This window comes from Labeo rohita, chromosome 24 (genome assembly GCF_022985175.1).
Source record: "Labeo rohita strain BAU-BD-2019 chromosome 24, IGBB_LRoh.1.0, whole genome shotgun sequence".
In the NCBI taxonomy this organism is placed as follows: Eukaryota; Metazoa; Chordata; class Actinopteri; order Cypriniformes; family Cyprinidae; genus Labeo; species Labeo rohita.
Genome location: NC_066892.1, coordinates 28,683,399 through 28,702,214, shown reverse-complemented (window position 1 = coordinate 28,702,214; position 18,816 = coordinate 28,683,399). Strand labels below are relative to the sequence as shown.

The 18,816-nt window shown below is 36.7% G+C and overlaps 1 protein-coding gene across 2 annotated transcripts in view; it reads left to right on the top strand.

Moving 5' to 3' along the window:
* The first annotated feature begins 3,871 nt into the window (after positions 1-3,871).
* The window catches only part of si:dkey-192l18.9 (F-box/LRR-repeat protein 7), a 45,523-nt gene continuing 30,578 nt past the window's right edge, over positions 3,872-18,816 (top strand). The window contains exons 1-2 of one of the 2 annotated variants that reach the window (XM_051098700.1): positions 3,872-4,183; positions 13,716-13,805. In XM_051098700.1, the coding sequence (XP_050954657.1) occupies positions 4,147-4,183; positions 13,716-13,805 (127 nt within the window). In that variant the 5' untranslated portion in view covers positions 3,872-4,146. The remainder of the gene's footprint in view (positions 4,184-13,715; positions 13,806-18,816) is intronic. The other variant, XM_051098701.1, reaches the window with a different exon arrangement.

Genomic DNA, 18,816 nt, shown 5'->3' with positions numbered 1-18,816 from the left:
GCAAGTCTGACTATATGAAGTCAACACGAAAGCAGCTGTTCCTGGTATAGTGTGCATGATTCATCAGTGTGCATTTATTTTAGAAAGGGAAAAAAAAACTTGTCTTCATTATTGACTGAATTGCAAAATAGTTTTTATTACAAAAACAAACTGCAAAATGCTGCATTTCTAAATGCATTTATTTCATGCATGGATTGTTTCTGACAGCACTGCAGAAGCTAGCTTGTAGTTGTCTATGGGACACCCTTAGCATTTCTGCCAAGCTCGAAAATTAACACTCCACCAAATGCGTAAAAAAAAAAATAGGCTTTGGCGAAGTATACGAAACTCCGTTACTTGCCAGTTGGTGCAATTTATTGAATTGCCTTTTGGAAAACGCAATAAGTACCAACCATCTTCCCAAATGTGTAATGAGAATCATTTATAAATCTGTGCTCAACAGAAGAGATACTCTTGCTGTGGTTTTTCCACCAAACTAGATCTGGAAACTCCTTCCTGCGATATTCACAAGTAAAGTCTGCTTGTACTTTGTGGTCCAGTATGATGGTCCAAGAATTGTTTTATCATTTCAATGCTTAAGCCACCCTTAAAAATTAACTAACAGTACAAAATAAAACATCCAACCAAGTGCCATTTTAACTAAGAATATTTAAAAAGGTTCATAAATACATGTAGCATCAAGGAATATTTTCCATGAGATAATGTGAAGCACATGCAGAGCATTCAAGTTCAGTTAATACAGGCACACAACTAAAATAATGCGTATCCTGCTCGAAATGTCACATCTGGACATTTGGGAACAAAATGTGCAGTGGACATTTTTCTTTATTAACATGAAAAGTTCTTAAAGTTTAAGTTAAAGTTCATTTTAAAGCAATGCATACAGTAACACATTGCCCTAATACAGTTTGATAGCTGTGTTACTGTAATGTCAATACATCTGGATGCTGTACTGTTTGGCTGTAATACAGTACTTCAAAAGAACTATGATGCTAACTGTTACAAATGTGACCTATAAACATCAGTTGCATTGCTTCACTGCAATTCACAATCCTCTCCTTTGGCCTCATGGAATAGTAACGTGCTCATCGTATGCGACGTTCAGAATCTTGCCGGAAGTAGTAGGTCATCCATGTACTTTTCGCCTAATCTTTCATGAGTACTTTGATTTCAGACATATTTCTGTTTTTCTCATACTATGTTGTAGGGAACAGTGTTTGGGAAAGTTACTTTTAAAAGCAATGCATTACAATATTGTGTTACTACTTTAAAAAGTAACTAATCCTGTTACTCAGTATCTATTTTTATGGAAAGTCATCTGTTTTGAGTACTGTGATTTCAGACATCTATTTTTCACCTACTATTTTGTAGGGAAGAGTGTTGGGGAAAGTTACTTTTAAAAGTAATGCATTGCAATATTGCATTACTTCTTTTAAAAAGTAACTAATCCTGTTGGTATCTATTTTTATGGAAAGTAATCTCTTATGAGTACTGTGAACTCAGACATCTGTTTTTCACCTACTATTTTGTTGGGAAGAGTGTTGAGGAAAGTTGCTTTTAAACGTAATGCATTACAATATCGGATTACTTTTTTAAAAAGTAACTAGTCCTGTTTCTTAATATTTATTTTTATGGAAAGTAATCATTTATGAGTACTGATTTCAGACATACTTTTGTTTTTCACCTACTATTTTGGAGGAAAGTGTGTTGGGGAAAGTTATCTTTAAAAGTAATGCATTGAAATATTGCGTTACTTCTTTAAAAAGTAACTAATCCTGTTACTTGGTGTCTTTTTATGGACAGTAATCTTTTATGAGTACTGTGAATTTTTTTTTTTTTTTTTGTTTGTTTGTTTGTTTTTTACCTACAGTAGTAGGGAATAGTGTCATGGAAAGTTAATTTTAAAATGTAATGCATTACAATATTGTGTTACTTCCTTAAAAAGTAAGTAATTGTCACTTTTTATGGAAAGTAATGTGTTAAGTTACCGTTGCATTACTATTTTTCATCTTTCTCATTATTTATCATTTAATTATTGCAGGTTTGCATCATATTCTTAGTTTGCATTTCATTGTTTTTATTATTTTGTGGAATACTGAATCTTTTTGTGCAGTGAGATGAGTAAATGCATGTTGACATTTAGTCTAGATCTATAGCAACATCATGTTCACACATCGCATGCAACGCCTCTGCACTTACTCCCAATTTCTCTCAACATAGCAACATGAGAAGTGTCAGTCAATACTTGGGAAAACAAAGTAACTGCCATTACTTTTATGAAAAAGTAGCATTTTATTCCAAATTAAAAAGTAATGCATTCTTTTTCTAGTTACTTGAAAAAGTAATGTGTTACGCAGCACTGGTAGGGAAGTATGTGATGATTGAGATGCTGTGACATCACAGTAGGTCATTTTCAGTGCCTGATGCCACTGTTATGAAGGCATATGGCTATTAGTAAAATTTTCAGCAATAAAAACTACAAATGCTACCTTTGGGGAGTCTGAAGCATGAATGTGGCCTTCTAATTCTGTGTTTAATATGACTAAAACCTCAGATTTTGCAACGTCAATATCTGACCTTTAAAGTTCTCTCCAAATCTCGGGTTTCACGGCCGTTTTCAAAACCACATTTTAAGCAGCTGGCTTAAGGTTTTCTTCCTGTTGTTTTCAGTATCACATCTGCACATGTGTCTCTGTGTGTGCCAGCCTGCATCAATAGAGCCCCAGAGACAGGAAGTAGATAGCGTTCTTGGGTTGCATACCGTCGAGGCAGAGCGTTTGGCTGTAAAGGCTTTCTCTGGCTTGGCATTTGACCTCAGTCCAGACAGCCAGCAGACCGCTGATTGGTACCATGCAAGCCAAACAGACCAGTCGAAAGTAGACGCTAAAAGTTCTCTCAAACCCGCTTCCAAGAAAAATAACTTTTGTGCAACTCGGCATGTTTTGACTCTGCTCAGATCTGCGTTTGATAGATGAATAATAAATGAATGCATAATTAACAACAGCCATTGCCATTTACAAAGATCTTTATAAAAATGTGTGGTCCGGACATTTGGCCATGTATATTGTCCTAGAATAAAGTTGTAAGATCTTTGACATCAGCGTGTTCACCTTTGAATTTGACAAAGAGAGAGATGTTGACTTGCAAAACGATACGCGTCCACCCATTCAGGGCCACCAGCACAAAAAACAATGTCAGCACTTGCAAACAATAAGGAATTTTGTATTGTCGCAAGAACATAAAGGTCACAGGCGTTTACTAATTGATGGGAGTTTCATGGAAGTAATTCCTAGACAAAAATACCCTTGTGTATGATTCCTGTTTTGTTCAGTGTAAAAGGTTTCCGTTAATAGTCCCAGATGGCTTTATTCTGCACAGGAAGCCTAACTCACAATAGAACACACAGTAAGGACACAGACTAGTTTGGTTTAAAAGGAAACATGTCCTGCCACTGATATTAATATATTATTTTATTAATGGCCTCTTGAGTATAACACAATTCTGACATGTACCCATACTCAATTCAGTTGATATTAATGCAGAACTTTTATAAAGTGACATATGTGTTCATAAATGCATCTGCACCGCAGTGTCGATTACTGCATTATCATGTCATGTACTTTTCCAAACCCTTTTGGCAATGTGTCTTCATCAGATTTTCAAGTTTTTGCATGCCACTACTTCTTAGAAAGGCTTAAATTTATGGCATTGAATGATGCATGCGCATCAAAAAAAAAACAAACAAAAAAAACCTTTAGATGAGGCTGTTTTCACTACTGGATGCTCAGGAGGATGTGTGGCATTTTAAATCGAGGGTCTCTTTAAAGCTGGTCCAGCCCCTCCATCACATTCTCGTATAGTCGCAGTGCAAGTGAGTTCATGTGGTTAGTTTCTCTTCACACATCTGTCGGAACCGCCCGCTCGACATCTGCGCAACTTCTCTCCAATAATGGTCATTTTTCTCAGCGAAAAGATTGTTGTCAGCTTTCTCCAGGACTGCTGGATTCCGCGTCTGAATGTTGCGTTATAAAGAAGACTTTGTCTTTTCCCATAATGGAGCTATATTTTGTGTGCTCGAGGACTTTCCCCGTGTAATCTGACTGCTTTAGATTTGTTATTGGGAGGAGAGACTATGTGTTCTTCGGGATGGGTGCGAACAATGGCAAACAGTGTGGAAGCGAAGGTAAGTGATCTCCAAAAACTAGAACGCTGCACTTTCTGTGAAATTAAACATGAAGTATCGCAAATGGCGGTTTTGGTTGTAGAAATAAAGATACAGAGCTGCCTTGGATGAGTTGCAATAAATTGAGCACATTTTGGTGCTGTTTAAATGAGTAATGAGGGGGAATTGTGTGGCTTGGTTGATTTACATTTATTTGTAATGGTCCAAAGTAAAATTTACTAACAAATTAAATAAAGCCGGTAAACTCATAGGATGTGGCTGGTTGAAGCTAAAACATAAGTAATTGTAGTAACGCCCTTAAAATGTGGTCATCCTGAGACGCACTTGTCTCTGTGAGGCGCTGTTAAACAGCAAAAATCTGACTTCGGTCCCCGCGTGTTATCAATAGAAAAACGTGGGGGCGTGGTTACCTGGCAAATGTATCTTCGTCTGTCAATACTAAACCACGCCCACACGAAGTTATATCAGTTACAGACCACGCCCACAACTATTGGAACGATACAGACCACACCCACTATGAAATACAACCTCGGCAGATACAACACAACAAGGTTTTTTTAACAAGAAATTCACTCCTTTGCCAAGTGTCTAGGATTTAAGTCAATTTAATTAAAAAAATTTAGTACTCTTATAGCTTTTGAAGGCAAAACAATGATTTTCAACAAGCCTCTTATTTTAAATTCCCATCTTCTTTCTGCTACAGGTACGGTTAGGACAGTGCTGTTAGTAGCCTATCAGTGAGACCATGGTAAAGTTTTTATTAATTTAATTTATTATTTATTTTTTAAGTTTTCACCTTAGAGCTCTCATCTTGCATTTTAAATAAAGCTTTAGTAATTTTGTTGTTTTTTAGTAGTGTTTTTTAATGTCTACATAGCTATGGATTTTTTTACTTAAGTTTTTTTTATTATTATTATTATTATTTATTTTAGTAAATCAAGCTAAGCTACATGAAATGAGAAATGTTTCCATGGCAGCTAGCTGAAATAAAATAAGTTTTATTTTTTAGATTTTATTTCAGCTAGTGTATTTTATTTGAAATAACATTTTTATGGGTTAGTTAACCCTGGGTTAGCACTGGATTTACACTTGTTATCAGTCACGTGACTAATATTCTGCATGCTCATGAAGCAAAGATGGCATCCGGGGTGTTTTGTTTCAAATGGAAATCCTAACAGCTAATTTTTTTCAGGTATTGTACACTTCCTATCCATGGGAAATAAGGGTAATGTTTGGAAAACCTGTTTGGTAACACTTATCATTTGTGTAACTTTATATGGTACCACTAGCATCACAGAGTAGATGTTTTTGCACAGTTCTGATCCTAGAAGTAACAGCTGATATTTACAAACAGTGTTGAGCTCCTTCACACCGTATGATGGTCTCGTGCAGATGTGTGTACTTTATGCAGTTTTCAGTAAAACTCAACACTTGTGGGTGTGTGAAACTGCTCTCATTCAGCTCTCTCTGGTCTTGTTTACACCTGCCATTCACATCTGTCTTGTGTGATTTGATCACAAGCGGTCAAGCGAAACAGATCACTGTGTACCTGATAATGAAGTGTCTCAAACGCACTTCCTGTGAGCACTTGTGATTGAATTTAGTGGGGAGGATGTCTGATTTTGTAACTCACCACTACTTTACCCTGCGGGCTCTTTCTAATTTTAATAGACCAGTTAATGGATCTAAAACTGATTTACTATGCAAGTACATGTGTGTTCATTCAACACATTTGCATTTTCTTTGAAATGGTGTGCAATTACTACGGAAGCTTAAAACTAAAGGTAATTACAACTTTTTAGCTCACAATTTTGATTTTTTGCAAATGCAATTTTGCATCTTACAATTTTCTTTTCTTAACTGAGAGTTGCAGTTGACTAAATTTGCAATTGTGCAAGAATTATGAGACAAACTCTGAACTGCAAGAAATAAAAGAATGTAAACTCAAAATTATTAGATATAAACTCACCATTGCAAGATATGAAGTCACAGTTCTGAGAAGAAAAGTAATGCAAATGCAAATGCAAAGAAAAAAAGTTAGATTTGTGAGATAAAAGTCCTACCTTTTTTTTTTTTTTTTATAAATCCAATGTCAGAAATAGGCTTCCATGCATTACAGAAATATGAGCTCAGAAACATAGCTTTTTTTTTTTCTTTTGGACCACCATGATCTAAGCAGGTGCAAAGTGTTTTTGGAAGACAGATACTAGTTTTGCAAATATAACTGAATGAACTTCTTACTCACTGAAAAGTTTAAATGCAAAGTCAAACTCTTGTTTTTGCAGTCATACCAGATATCATATGGCATTTTAGTGCAGCAGCACAAATGTGAAGTTGATATTGCTTAATGGTCTAAACAATGCCAAATAAAACATTCTGGCTCTGTAACACTATTTACTGCATATGAAATACACAGATATACATTATGCATCTGGGACTCTGCAATCTGTTCTTAGGTTTGACCCTGATTTTGAATTTCTCTTCAGGCCTGGCTGAATTCTCCTTGTGCTTTGCATAAGCACAGGACAGGAAACATATGAAAGCTTTTGAGAAGTTGTTTTCCAGACCAGAAAACAATTATGTCTCCCCTCAGCCTTGGCTCTTTTGATAACTCTGTTTCTGCTGCAGCTCATGGTGATTTCAGCTCAGTGGGAGAGTCAAGTGGTGCGTTCATTAAACTCCCTCACCATCACCCTCTGGAATCAACAGATGAATATGTACCCCTGTCATTTAGGAAAACAACATGGATCCTAGAGAAACCCCTTAAGTAGTGAGGCTCCACAGATCTTTGACCACAAAGACACATCTGGAGAAGAACAATGACATTGGACAACTATAATATACTGTAAAAACCTGATTACAGTCATTCCAAACTATGTAAAACAGTACAAACAAGCATCAAACTGTCATTTGCTTCCCTCTAGATACCCAAAAAATTAGCTGAAAATGTACTCACCCTCAGGTCATCCAAAATGTAGATGAGTTTGAAATGCGTCATTCCACACTTTCAGCAATGGATCCTCTGCAGTGAATGGGTGCCGTCAGAATAAGAGTCCAAACACCTGATAAAAACATCACAATCAGTTAACATCTTGAGAAGACAAAAGCTGTGTTTGCTGCATTTTTGGGTGAACTACTCATTTAAAGACTCTTTTAAGATTTGCTTAAGTGTCCAGATATGTTCTGTGGCCTCTGGGTAGATTGTCTTTTATGAATGCAGGGCGTGTATTGTCTGTGAATGGGTATAAATCACGTCTAATGTGGCAATGTGTGCTTAGGACAGTCCTTCTCATTTAAGCTCCATCTGGAATACTTAGGAGTGTTTGAAATTTCCATTATAGAGGAAAAGAGCTCTAATATGACTTATGGATTAGGGTCATTGGATCAAAAGCAGGACTGGCCACTCGGGCCATGAGTGATGGACCGTTTGTGAAAATTCGAAGGAAATCTCTTTGTCATTTCTCCCTTCACGTGATGGGAAATGGCTGTGCTTGGGATGGCAAACGACTGACAGCTTAATGAATCAGATTTATTTTCACAGTCAAGCAGAGCTCTTTTCTTCCTAGTTTAGGAGGAGAAAGTGGAAGACTTTTGGATTTTCCAGCTTTCAGTTTTTACAGGTCAGAGTTCAGTCAAAGTTCAGAGGCAGTCTAGAGGAAAGAAGGATCTCAAATCAATGATATCTGGCAGTCTTAAAGGACTAAGCTGCTGTGCTTTTGGTTGCTAGTTTTAGCCGAATCCCACCGTATCAGATGATGGATCTCATAAACTTTGACGTCTTCTCTCTAGCCCATTGTATTGCATTCTCATCTTCGCATTTAAAGGAGAAGTCCACTTCTGAAACAAAGATTCACATATAATGTACTCACCCCCTTGTCATCCAAGATGTTCATGTCTTTTTTTCTTCAGTCGTAAATAAAGAGTTTTTTGAGGGAAAGCGTTTTTCTCCATATAATGGACTGATATGGTGCCCCGATTTTGAACTTCCAAAATGCAGTTTAAATGTGGCTTCAAACGATCACAAAACTGGGTTGTAAACGATCCCAGCCGAGAAAGAAGGGTCTTATCTAGCGAAACGATCGGTTATTTTCATAAATAATACAATTTATGCACTTTTTAATCTGCCTTAATAGATAAGACCCTTCTTCCTCAGCTGGGATCGTTTACAACCGCATTTGGGATCGTTTGAAGCCGCATTTAAACTGCATTTTGGAAGTTCAAAATTGGGGCACCATATTTGTCCATTATATGGAGAAAAATGCTGAAATGTTTTCCTCAAAAAACATTATTTTCATACAACTGAAGAAAGAAAGACATGAACATCTTGGATGACAAGGGGGTGAGTACATTATATGTGAATCTTTGTTTTGGAAGTGGACTTCTCCTTTAAAGACTGCATTTTAATTAGATCATTGGTGTTAAAGTTTTCAGATGGTTTTAAAACCATTTATGTGAGAGATTGTCACTCAATAGTATTACTGTCACTTTTTAGTCATAAAGTCAAAGTCATGGTTGGTAACAACGTCATTAAATTAAATTAAAACAAACTTGCCATCAGCTTTTATTGGAGAAAACAGTCCTTAAAGGGGCAGTTCACCCAAAAAGGAAAATTATGTCATCATTTACTCTACCTCAAGTTGTTCCAAACCTACCCAAACTTTTTATGTATGTTTAAAGAAAGTGTGTGCATGTGACAATAAACAGGTGAGGGCTGACTACTCCATTTTCCTGTATTGTATTCATATCATAATATAAACTCTATGCAGTACTGAAAATTGATGTATGGCATACAAATGTGGCCTGCACTTGTATCCCATACATCATTTTTCAGTATTGAGTTGAAAAAAATTTCCTGTGCAGCAGTACCAAAGCAGATCTTTCAGCAAATATCTGTGGTTTCAGCTCGTGATTCTGAGTAAGAACGCTGCTGTGTCTCTTTTAGCAGCAAAGTAATAGAGTTTCATCATCCATTTTGATTAAAATGAAGACTTTAAGCTTTGTGAAAGCCTTGCCTAGCAACATCATAATAACAGCGTCCGTATCTGGTCGTTATTCAAGGCGTGCAAAGCACATGAGGTCCACTTGACGGATGAGTCACGTTCTGCCGACTACAACAGGAACCGAAGCAGATGTTCTGGCTCACTGATGTCACCACAACACGTCCACGCAGCGGTAACGCCACGTTCGGCACGGGTCACGTTATTCTGCTGTTTTTCCGTCGTGACCCAGTTGATAAGAGTTCACGGAGTCGTTCGATGCATCAGCGGTAATCTGACAGCTTGTTTGAAAGACCTTCACGCAACAGCTTTACAGGGTGAACGTATGTTGGCCACTTGTAAAGGGGTGTTCACACACGCAGCGATTTGCAACCGGCAATACGGCAACTCCGTGACCTCTCTATATGTGTGAAACAGCATTAGTGAGTGTTTCTGTGTGTTTGTTCCTGTATGGATGTGTGTTAAGAGTGAGAAGAGGAACTTGTTTACAGAGAGAGAACAGTGTTTGTGGGATGAAGGCTGTTGCACTGTGCTCACATGGAGCCACTTGTGGTTCAAGTTTATGACCTGACAGAGGATGAAGTGCCGTAACCCAGCCCTGCCAAATTAACACACATGCACAGACTCGCATCTTCTGCTACAGAAAGTGAGACCTTATGAAAGGACCTCAACTTCTTAATGCTTTGTATCATCTTGTCAAATTAAATATAGGTTAAAATGAGTCTGAAATGCATTTCAAATGGGTTTGACCAGTCATGACTGTTTCTAGAAACCATAGTAGGTCCCACATCCATTGTTTGAACTACACAATACAGGTACTTTTAAAAAATGTGCACTCTTAAATTTGCATATATCACCAGTTTTGGGTGGCAATCTTGTATGTCTAGACTCATTATGTTTCATAAATTGAGAAAATCCCTGTTTTAAGTCAGTAAGTGCATCACATTTTGTTTTAATCAGCTTACACATTACTAAGTTTGTCATAGCTATGTAGACATTCAGTTTTTCCTGTCGTTTAATACAAAATCTAATTTTAAAAAGATGAAGTGCTATGCAAAGGCTGTTTAAGACAGTATTGGTTATGACCAGATGGCAAATGCTAGACTAAGACACTCTTCTCCCATAAAACATTAGCCTTTATAGACATAGTGTTTCTTAAGGAAAGAGGGCGGTGTACTGTTTCAAACAACCAGTTTTTTATTCTTTCTCTTCAATCTGCGAGCGGTATTTTCTTGAAGATGGACACGGGTGGAGCTCTGAGGTTTTCTGACAGTTTGAGGATGCAGTGGAGTTTCAGTCACGAGCTTGTTAAAGGGGTCATGACATGAGAAATCAACTGGAAAGTTTATTTTTAATGGCATTCTGGGTCGTGTCAGAGGATTGATTCGGAGCATGTTGTTTTGTAAACGAGGCACAGTGTCATGGAGAGTTCACAAAGACACATTGATTAAAAGATAAAGTTGTACTAAATCTGATTGCAGCTGCATCACAAACTGTAAGTAAATGATTTCATAATGCATTGTCTGGAAATAACCGCTTTATTTTGATCATGTTGTCAAAACACTCACATGGCGAGGGGGCACTGATATTGTTTCCTATGCAATGGCGTTAGTCAGTCATAACAGTGGGCAATGACTGACTGAAGCCTTTTTTATGCAAAAGCTTTATTAACATTATAAGTAATCCTTAAGGAACATATTGAAATAATTTTTAAAAATCCATGTCGTGACCCCATTAATACTGTTCATTGGTTAAATGTGTGTCACTCACAGAAAAATAAAAGGAGTGATCAATAGCATTGATTAAAAAAATTAAAAAATAATAAACAACGATCTTCATGTAAAACTGATCGTGTAGACCAAACCGTAAGTCATAGAGAACTGGAGAGATTGTAGTACTTACACCGCCTACAACGTGGCCAAGTCTCACCCCAACCGGCCTGACGGGGGCGCTACAGTGATCAAAAGTACGAAATCGCTCATAACTCCTCAGGCTCAAGTTTCTTAAGTCATTGGAATCCTTGGCTTACGCTGGACAAAACACATGCCACAGATTCGATCATAACCCTGGCAAATTTTTGGGTTATTTCACATTTTTTGAAACCTACTTTTGTGAACTAGTCCTAGTTTCTAGTCCTAGCCCGATCAGAACCAAACCAGTGCAGGAAGATTCTCTGGAGTGTGAATATCAATAATTATCAAAAAAGGTTGAAATTTCGACTCGCCATCACAAAAGGCCGCCAAAATGTTCGAAAGGCAGGGCCACTTTTGGTAATTCCTGTAACTCCTGTATGGAATGAGATATCTTCACCAAACTCGGAACACTTATGTAAGAGCTTAATGTAAGGACGCTGTAAGAGAGAAAAACACGGTCTTGGTCCAAAGTGGCTGCCACTGGCTGATGAAGTGATTTGACTCATGGCCCCAAAGGTCTGTGGGAAATTGGAAAGAAATCAGCCACTATGGGGGGCAATATCGCATTTCTCAAGGCTGTAAATGATTGTACATTGTGCGGTTTTTTGCACATACATGCAGTATTCATATAATAAAATAAAACTCCTCATTCTGGACTACTTTGCCTCTAGAACCACTACTGTCAATCAAATTGTTTGTTAAATGGTTGAGAAGGTGTAAAAAAGCTACTTTTGTAAACTAGTCCTATGTTTTTCTTGAAAAAAAGCACTGCAGTACAATTCTCTCTAGGTCAATAATGATCAAAAAAAAATGTGAAATTCACTCTTTGGGAAGCTATAACGGGCTCGTTAATTTACCCAAAGTCCTATAAAGCCTAAAGGAAAGCTCAAAACTTCATGAAACCTAAAGTTTTAAGGAGATTAGACCACAGTCGGTGCTATAATAGTCACAAACGTTAAAATTTTATATTTCTATGAAAAAATTACCTAGATTTGGCAAAAATGCTTGTTTTTAACTCATTGATTTAAAAAGCAGCACACCAATGGCAAAAAATGTTCAAAATTGGGTGCTCAAGAAAAAACAAACAGAAGTCGTGACACCATAAGCAATTTTTTTTTAAAGATTTTATTTTTGGCCTTTGTTATGATAGGACAGATCATACAGGACAGGAAGCAGAGAGAGAGAGAAGGGCGTGGGATCGGGAAAGGTCCTCGAGCCGGGATTCGAACTCGGGACGCCCCTACCGGCTATCGTCGACGACGCCATAGACAATTTAATAATGCACTTCACAGTGAAACTTTACCGTGACTTTGACTTGTCTTGACCTGACTTTAGTTTGTTCTTTCAAATGAGTTTCACGCAATTCATTTCAGTGCTGCAGTAGTCTAGTAATTGGGATCCAAAAAAAAACAACATCCGAAAACAACTGCTGACAGATTTGTTTTGACTGTGAAAGTAAACTAAGTAAAGAAGCAGTGAATTTTCTCTGGATGATTCATGATTTGAGTAAACTTTGAGTCATATATTTCATAAGTTCATATATTTCATAATTTAGTTTCTGACAAGCTTCATTAAAGGTTTTCTGTTGTTGTTGTTTTTACCCTGACTTTTTGATGTTTTTCAAAGCTTTTCTTTTTTTCTTTTTTTTTCAAACTGATGGAAACCAATAGGGGAGTCAGTTTGACCCCAACACATCTGTGTGTTGTACCTTTGCATGCAGCAATATTTGGTTTATTAAAAATCAAAAGGGGGTCAAATTGACCCCAATAAAACAGGGGGGGATAAGTTTTGCCAGTCAGCTCGACCAGCACCAAGCAGGCACTCACATCAACCAAGATGGAAATTCATGCAATGAAAGTCAGCTACTTAACACTGGCTCGTTCCTGCGAATGGGGAACCATAATCTAAAGGGTGGTGGTAGTGTTGTTGATTTATGTGTGGGTCTCCGTTCCAGGCTGTGAATGACCACACTTTTATTACAACACCAATCCAACCTTCACATCCACAAAAGTGAACTAATGTGTAAGTATCGAACTTATTCACCCTCTTAAAAAAACATCAACCAAATGCAAGTAACAAGCCGTCATGAATGGTCTCCGCTCCTAGTCTTGCACAGTGGCCAAATATGTCCTAATGTATGATAGATAAATCTGTCTTGGAGGATCTTAGCGAAACTGCAGACTCTGCCAGTGTTGAAGATACTAAAGTAATTTCTTCCATCTATTGTTCCAGTCACGGATATTGTCTTGGCAGGAAGACGTAAACCGAAGGGTTCAGTGCTTCAGTGCGTTCCTGATGAGTACTGAGTAATGAGTTCCTCTCAAAATCTTTAATCATGAAAACCTCAGACCTCACTTTGGATTAGGAACAAGAGGAGTTTCCTCGCTTTCAGTAATGGTTCAACAAGTGAATGAGCGATGGGGCCAAAATGTCCGATCGTACTTTTATTGCATCTGTTATAATATTGACTTACAGTGGGAACCGATGCACCCCACCCTTCTGTGAAACTGCACACCATCGTTCCCACAGCTGGCCAATGGAGCTGACCGTACAGATCGTGAATGCACGCAGTCGACAAGCTGTTTTCACAAAATGTCATTTTCTTCTTCCCTTCTGTCCCAGGCAAGGGTAGCTCCAGTATCTCCTCCGATGTGAGCTCCAGCACTGATCATACGCCCACCAAAGCTCCCAAGAATGTGGCTACCAGTGAAGGTAAAGCATCTGGTCTTCATTACGAGCCAAAATGCCTGCTTAACTCCCATTCGCTCTTTCTTTTTGCCCCCACCCCCCCTCTCTTTCTCTTTATGAAATGCTTAACATTTTGGAGCAAACCCATGTGCTCGTAGGATAACCTGGAAATTGAAAACAAACTTGACGTTCCCATCAGAAGTAACTCGTGGGCCGTTTGTCTTGTGAGCGAGCGGAGAGGAAAAATCCCCAGGGCAGGTTAATATCTGGATATTAGCTGCAGGACCGCAGTGCGTGTGTGGCTGTTTTTCTTAGAGGTTCTCTTGAAATTAGGAAAACATTATCGAGATTTTTTTTTTACATTACAGTGGTGTGGATTGCACCCTTTGCATCCCCATGCTGTACTGTAAAAACAGATAATAAAAAAGACAGTAAATCTGTTAATCCCTGTGTGAGTTTTTCTTGGCTTATGCTTCACAGATTCTCATGTACTACATGACCTCCCCAGCAGATATATTCCACACATTAGATCACTCCAGAGTTGTTTTGTAACTTGATAGGAATAAACGACTGCGACGGTCCTTTGCGTTCCTTTCCATTACGGCTAACCGTTTGACCTGTGTTATTGTATATATCAGTGCGTGTATAAACAAACTCGTTTATTTATTGGTTCCATAGCCTTTTTAGTTTCATTAGAGTAAATCTTGTCTGCAAAAAGCTTGTAAATATTTTTACTGTGCATTTGGCGTGGGATCTCTATCTGCTGGGTGCTGAGAACTGAGCTCAACCATCACTTTGACGCCAACCGTGCACGCATGTTGTCGAAACGTTTATGCGGTGTGTTTGTTTTTGTCTGGACTACGTAATGCTTTACTCTACACCGGTTTGTGAACACAGGCGCTTCTTACTGCTCAAGCTTGATTTGACATGTCATTGCAACGCAAAATGTGTCAGAGACGGACTGATAATGCAATGCAAATGCACAAGGGCCGTTATAGTAGCTGTAATATCATACCAGCTGTAATATAATACCAGAGCAAGAGATTAAAAAAAAAAAAAATATTGCAGAGCAAGTTGCTTAAACTTAGTTAATCTGTCAACAAGTTTTTAGCTAGTGAAATTAAACTTGACATTTTTAAGTTGGTTAAACTGACATGTTTATAGCTACATAAAGTTAGTTCAACTGTCAACATGTTTAGAACTAAGGAAATCATTTAAACTGTCAACATTTGTATAGCTAGTTAAGCTACTTAAACTGTCGACATGCTTATAGATAGAGTTCAACTGTCAACATGTTTATAACTAGTGAAATTTGTTAAACTGTTAACATTTTTAAGTTAGTTAAACTGACATGTTTATAGCTAAAGTTAGTTCAGCTGTCAAGTTTATGGCTAGTTAAAGTTAGTTCAACTGTCAACATGTTTATAACTAAGGAAATCAGTTAAACTGTCAACATTTGTATAGCTAGTTAAGCTACTTAAACTGTTGACATGTTTATAGATAGAGTTCAACTGTCAACATGTTTATAGCTATTGAAATTAGTTAAACTTGACATTTTTAAGTTAGTTAAACTGACATGTTTATAGTTAGTTAAAGTTAGTTTAACTGTCAACAAATGGTTAGTTAAAGTTTGTTAACTGTCAACATGTTTTTAGCTAAGGAAATTAGTTAAACTGTCATCATTTTTATAGCTGGTTAAGTTACTTAAACTGTTGCTTTGTTTATAGATAGTTAAAATGAGTTCAAGTGTCAGCGTTTATGACTGGTGAAATTAGTTAATTTGTTGACATTTTAAGTTAGTTAAACTTGACATGTTTATAGCTAGTTAAAGTTCGTTATACTGTCAACAAGTTAATGGCAAGTTGGTTGAAGCTAGTTGAACATGTTGAACATCTTTATATCTTAAGGAAATTAGTTAATCTGTCAACATTTTTATAACTACTTAAGTTACTTCAACTGTTGACATATTTATAGATAAAGTGAGTTCAACTGTCAACAGGTTTATAGCTGGTGATGGTGAAATTAGTTAATCTGTTTACATTTTTAAGTTGTACAATTGTTTAGCTAAGGAAATTAGTTAAACTGCCAAAATTAAAATTTACTTAAACTGTTGACGTGTTTATAGATAGTTAAAGTGAGTTCAACTGTCAACATGTTTATAGCTAGTAAAATCAGTTAAACTGTTGACATGTTTATAATTGTTAAAGTTATTTTGACTGTCAACAGGTTTGTGGCTAGTTAAATTTAGTTAAACTGTCAACATGTTTATAGCTAAGGAAAATAGTTAAACTGTCAAAAGTTAGTTTTATAGTTTTATAGTTAGTTAAGTTACTTAAAGTGTTGACATGTTTCTAGACAGTTAAAGTGAGTTCAGCTGTCAACAGGTTTCTAGCTAGTGAAATTAGTTAAACTGCTGATATTTTAAGTTTGTTAAACTGTTGACATGTTTATAGCTGTTAAAGTTAGTTAAACGTTCAACATGTTTATAGCTAAGGAAATTAGTCAAACTGTCAAAACCTTTATAGCTAGTTAAGTTACTTAAACTGTTGACATGTTTATAGATAATTAAAGTGAGTTTAACTGTCATCATGTCTATAGCTAGTGAAATTAGTTATACATTTTAGCCAGTTTCTGTTGATCTGTTAAGTTGTTTATAGCTAAAGTTAGTTAAACTGTCAACAAGTTTAGAACTAGTTAAAGTTAATTAAAGTAAACGGTCAACGTGTTTATAGCTATTGAGTTTAACTGTTCATCTTTACATAGCTAATTAAGATAGCTGTTGACAGGCTTATAGCTAGTTCTGCTGTTGTACTGTCAACAAGTTTAAAGTTAAAGTAGTTAAAGTTTAACTGTCAATGTTTTTATAACTAGTTTAATTTGTTACACTGTTGACATGTTTATAGCTAGTTAAACTGTCAAGATAATAGAAGATAATATAGTTAGTAAAAGTTAGTTGAACGGTTTTCTTGTTTATAGCTACAGTTAATTAAACTGTTGTTGACATTATTAAGATTAGATTTCAACAAATTTATAGTTAGGTAAAGTTAGTTAAACTGCCTTCATGTTTATAGCTAGTTATTTAAACATATTGTGTTTATAACTAGTTAAAATTAGTTAACCTCTCAATATGTTTTCAACTAGCTAAAGTTAAGTAAATTGTCAGTAGTAATTAAACTTATTTAAACTTTTGCCATGTTTATAGGTAAAGTTAGTTAAACTGTCTTCTTGTTTATAGCTAATATTAATTAAACTCAATATCTTTATAACTAGTTAAATTCTAGTTAAATAGTTAAATTCAATTAAAATGTTGACATGTTTATAGCTTGTTAAAGTTAGTTTGAATGTCAACAAGTTTATAGCTCAAGTTAGTTCAGCTGTCTTCTTGTTTATAGCTAAAGTTAGTTAAACTCTTTATGACTATTTTTTTCTTACATGTTTAGAGCTAGTTAAAGATCTAAAACTTAAAACTGTTTACATGTTAATAGCTAGTTAAATAGCTACCGGAATATCATGTGGCGCTGTGTTCTAATGGCACAAAGATTTGGAAGTAACTTTATCGCCCTCTTGAGTACTGGAGGTTTCTTATAAGTCTTTTATAGAGTGTGTTTTTGCATCTAGACATTTAAATTAATTTAAATGAATCTGTTCGTATTTTCATACCGCGCCGAGATGCGTGTTTAAATCTGACATTTAGTTTTAAAGTCAGTATGTGGTTGGGCACCACCACAGCTCCCTGGAAAGCTGTTTTCCCAGTTGGCACTGTTCTTGATACACTGCTGTACCCACCCCACTCGGGCTTCACGCCAGGGAAATCGGGTCCAACTGCATATTGTCCCCAAAATGGGGCATGTGGTGTGTGTGAAAAAGACTGAGCCAGGTGCTAATAGAGTGTGACCCGTGATTATGGTCGTAGTCGTAGTATTTCATAGTTTCTTGGCTCAGACAGGTGGAATAATGAATATCAACAAACATTTCGCTAAGCAACGCCCGCCATTAATGAGGGCGACATAGTGTGCGTGTAAAGCTGCCAGTTTGTGTGGTTCAGCGAGGGAAGCTCAAAACATGAGGGAAATGAAAATGAGGTTAAAGTCAATATTAAGAGCAATGATTAGATGTTTAAGCTGTGTGAAAAACTTGGAAACTCATGCTCACTAAACTTAACAAAGGAATAATGTGATCACATAAAAAAGTTGAAATGTTAAGCACACAGCGCTGGCCTTCACATATGATATGGAGCCAGTAAGCGATCTAAGGTAGTTGCTAAGAAACTAGCCGCTGTTTAAAGTCAACACGAAACGGCGTTCACAACCCATTTGACTTTTTATAATGTGAAGTTTTTACAAGTGAAACAGAATATTCAAAGAGATAAAAAAAGGGTGGGACTTTGATTGGATTGTAAAAAGATGGGTGTTAGTGAGTGGAATGGTGTTTAGATTATTTAGATAAATATTAATTACATTTATTTATATGTATATCCTGCATATTTAGTTAAGAATGAATTAATTTAGCAATCAGATTTTCCTTTCAAAGCCCATGATCATTCTCATTTATTGTGATTTATCTTTTGATTTCTTTGGTGAATCCGTAAATCCATAAACTCGTACTGACTCTTTCTTCTTTATCTCTATTTTGTGACAGATAAAGGTCAGTCACAGTGATTTATTTTTATGAACAATATTCAGACGTGTGTATGTGCACAAACACTCACACACAATGTAAAGACCTTGAATCCCTCTATATTTTTGCCTTCAGGGAAGGATGAAATCCGCTTGTGTGGGACGGCGCTTCCCACAGGATAACAAACACATGTGAGTGTGTCTGAAATGTCGGGATATATCATATTGTCAGTCAGGAGACTGTTTGACCACAGTGATGTGTTCTTTGTCCAAGAATGGATATGCCACAAGCACACATAATGCCTGGACGACTGACAAAGGCTTGGCGTTGAGAACGTCAAACTTTTGCACTGTGGGAAATCATATATGTGTATATTATGGAGGGAGTTCACCATATTTGTGGGTATAGTCATTTTAGT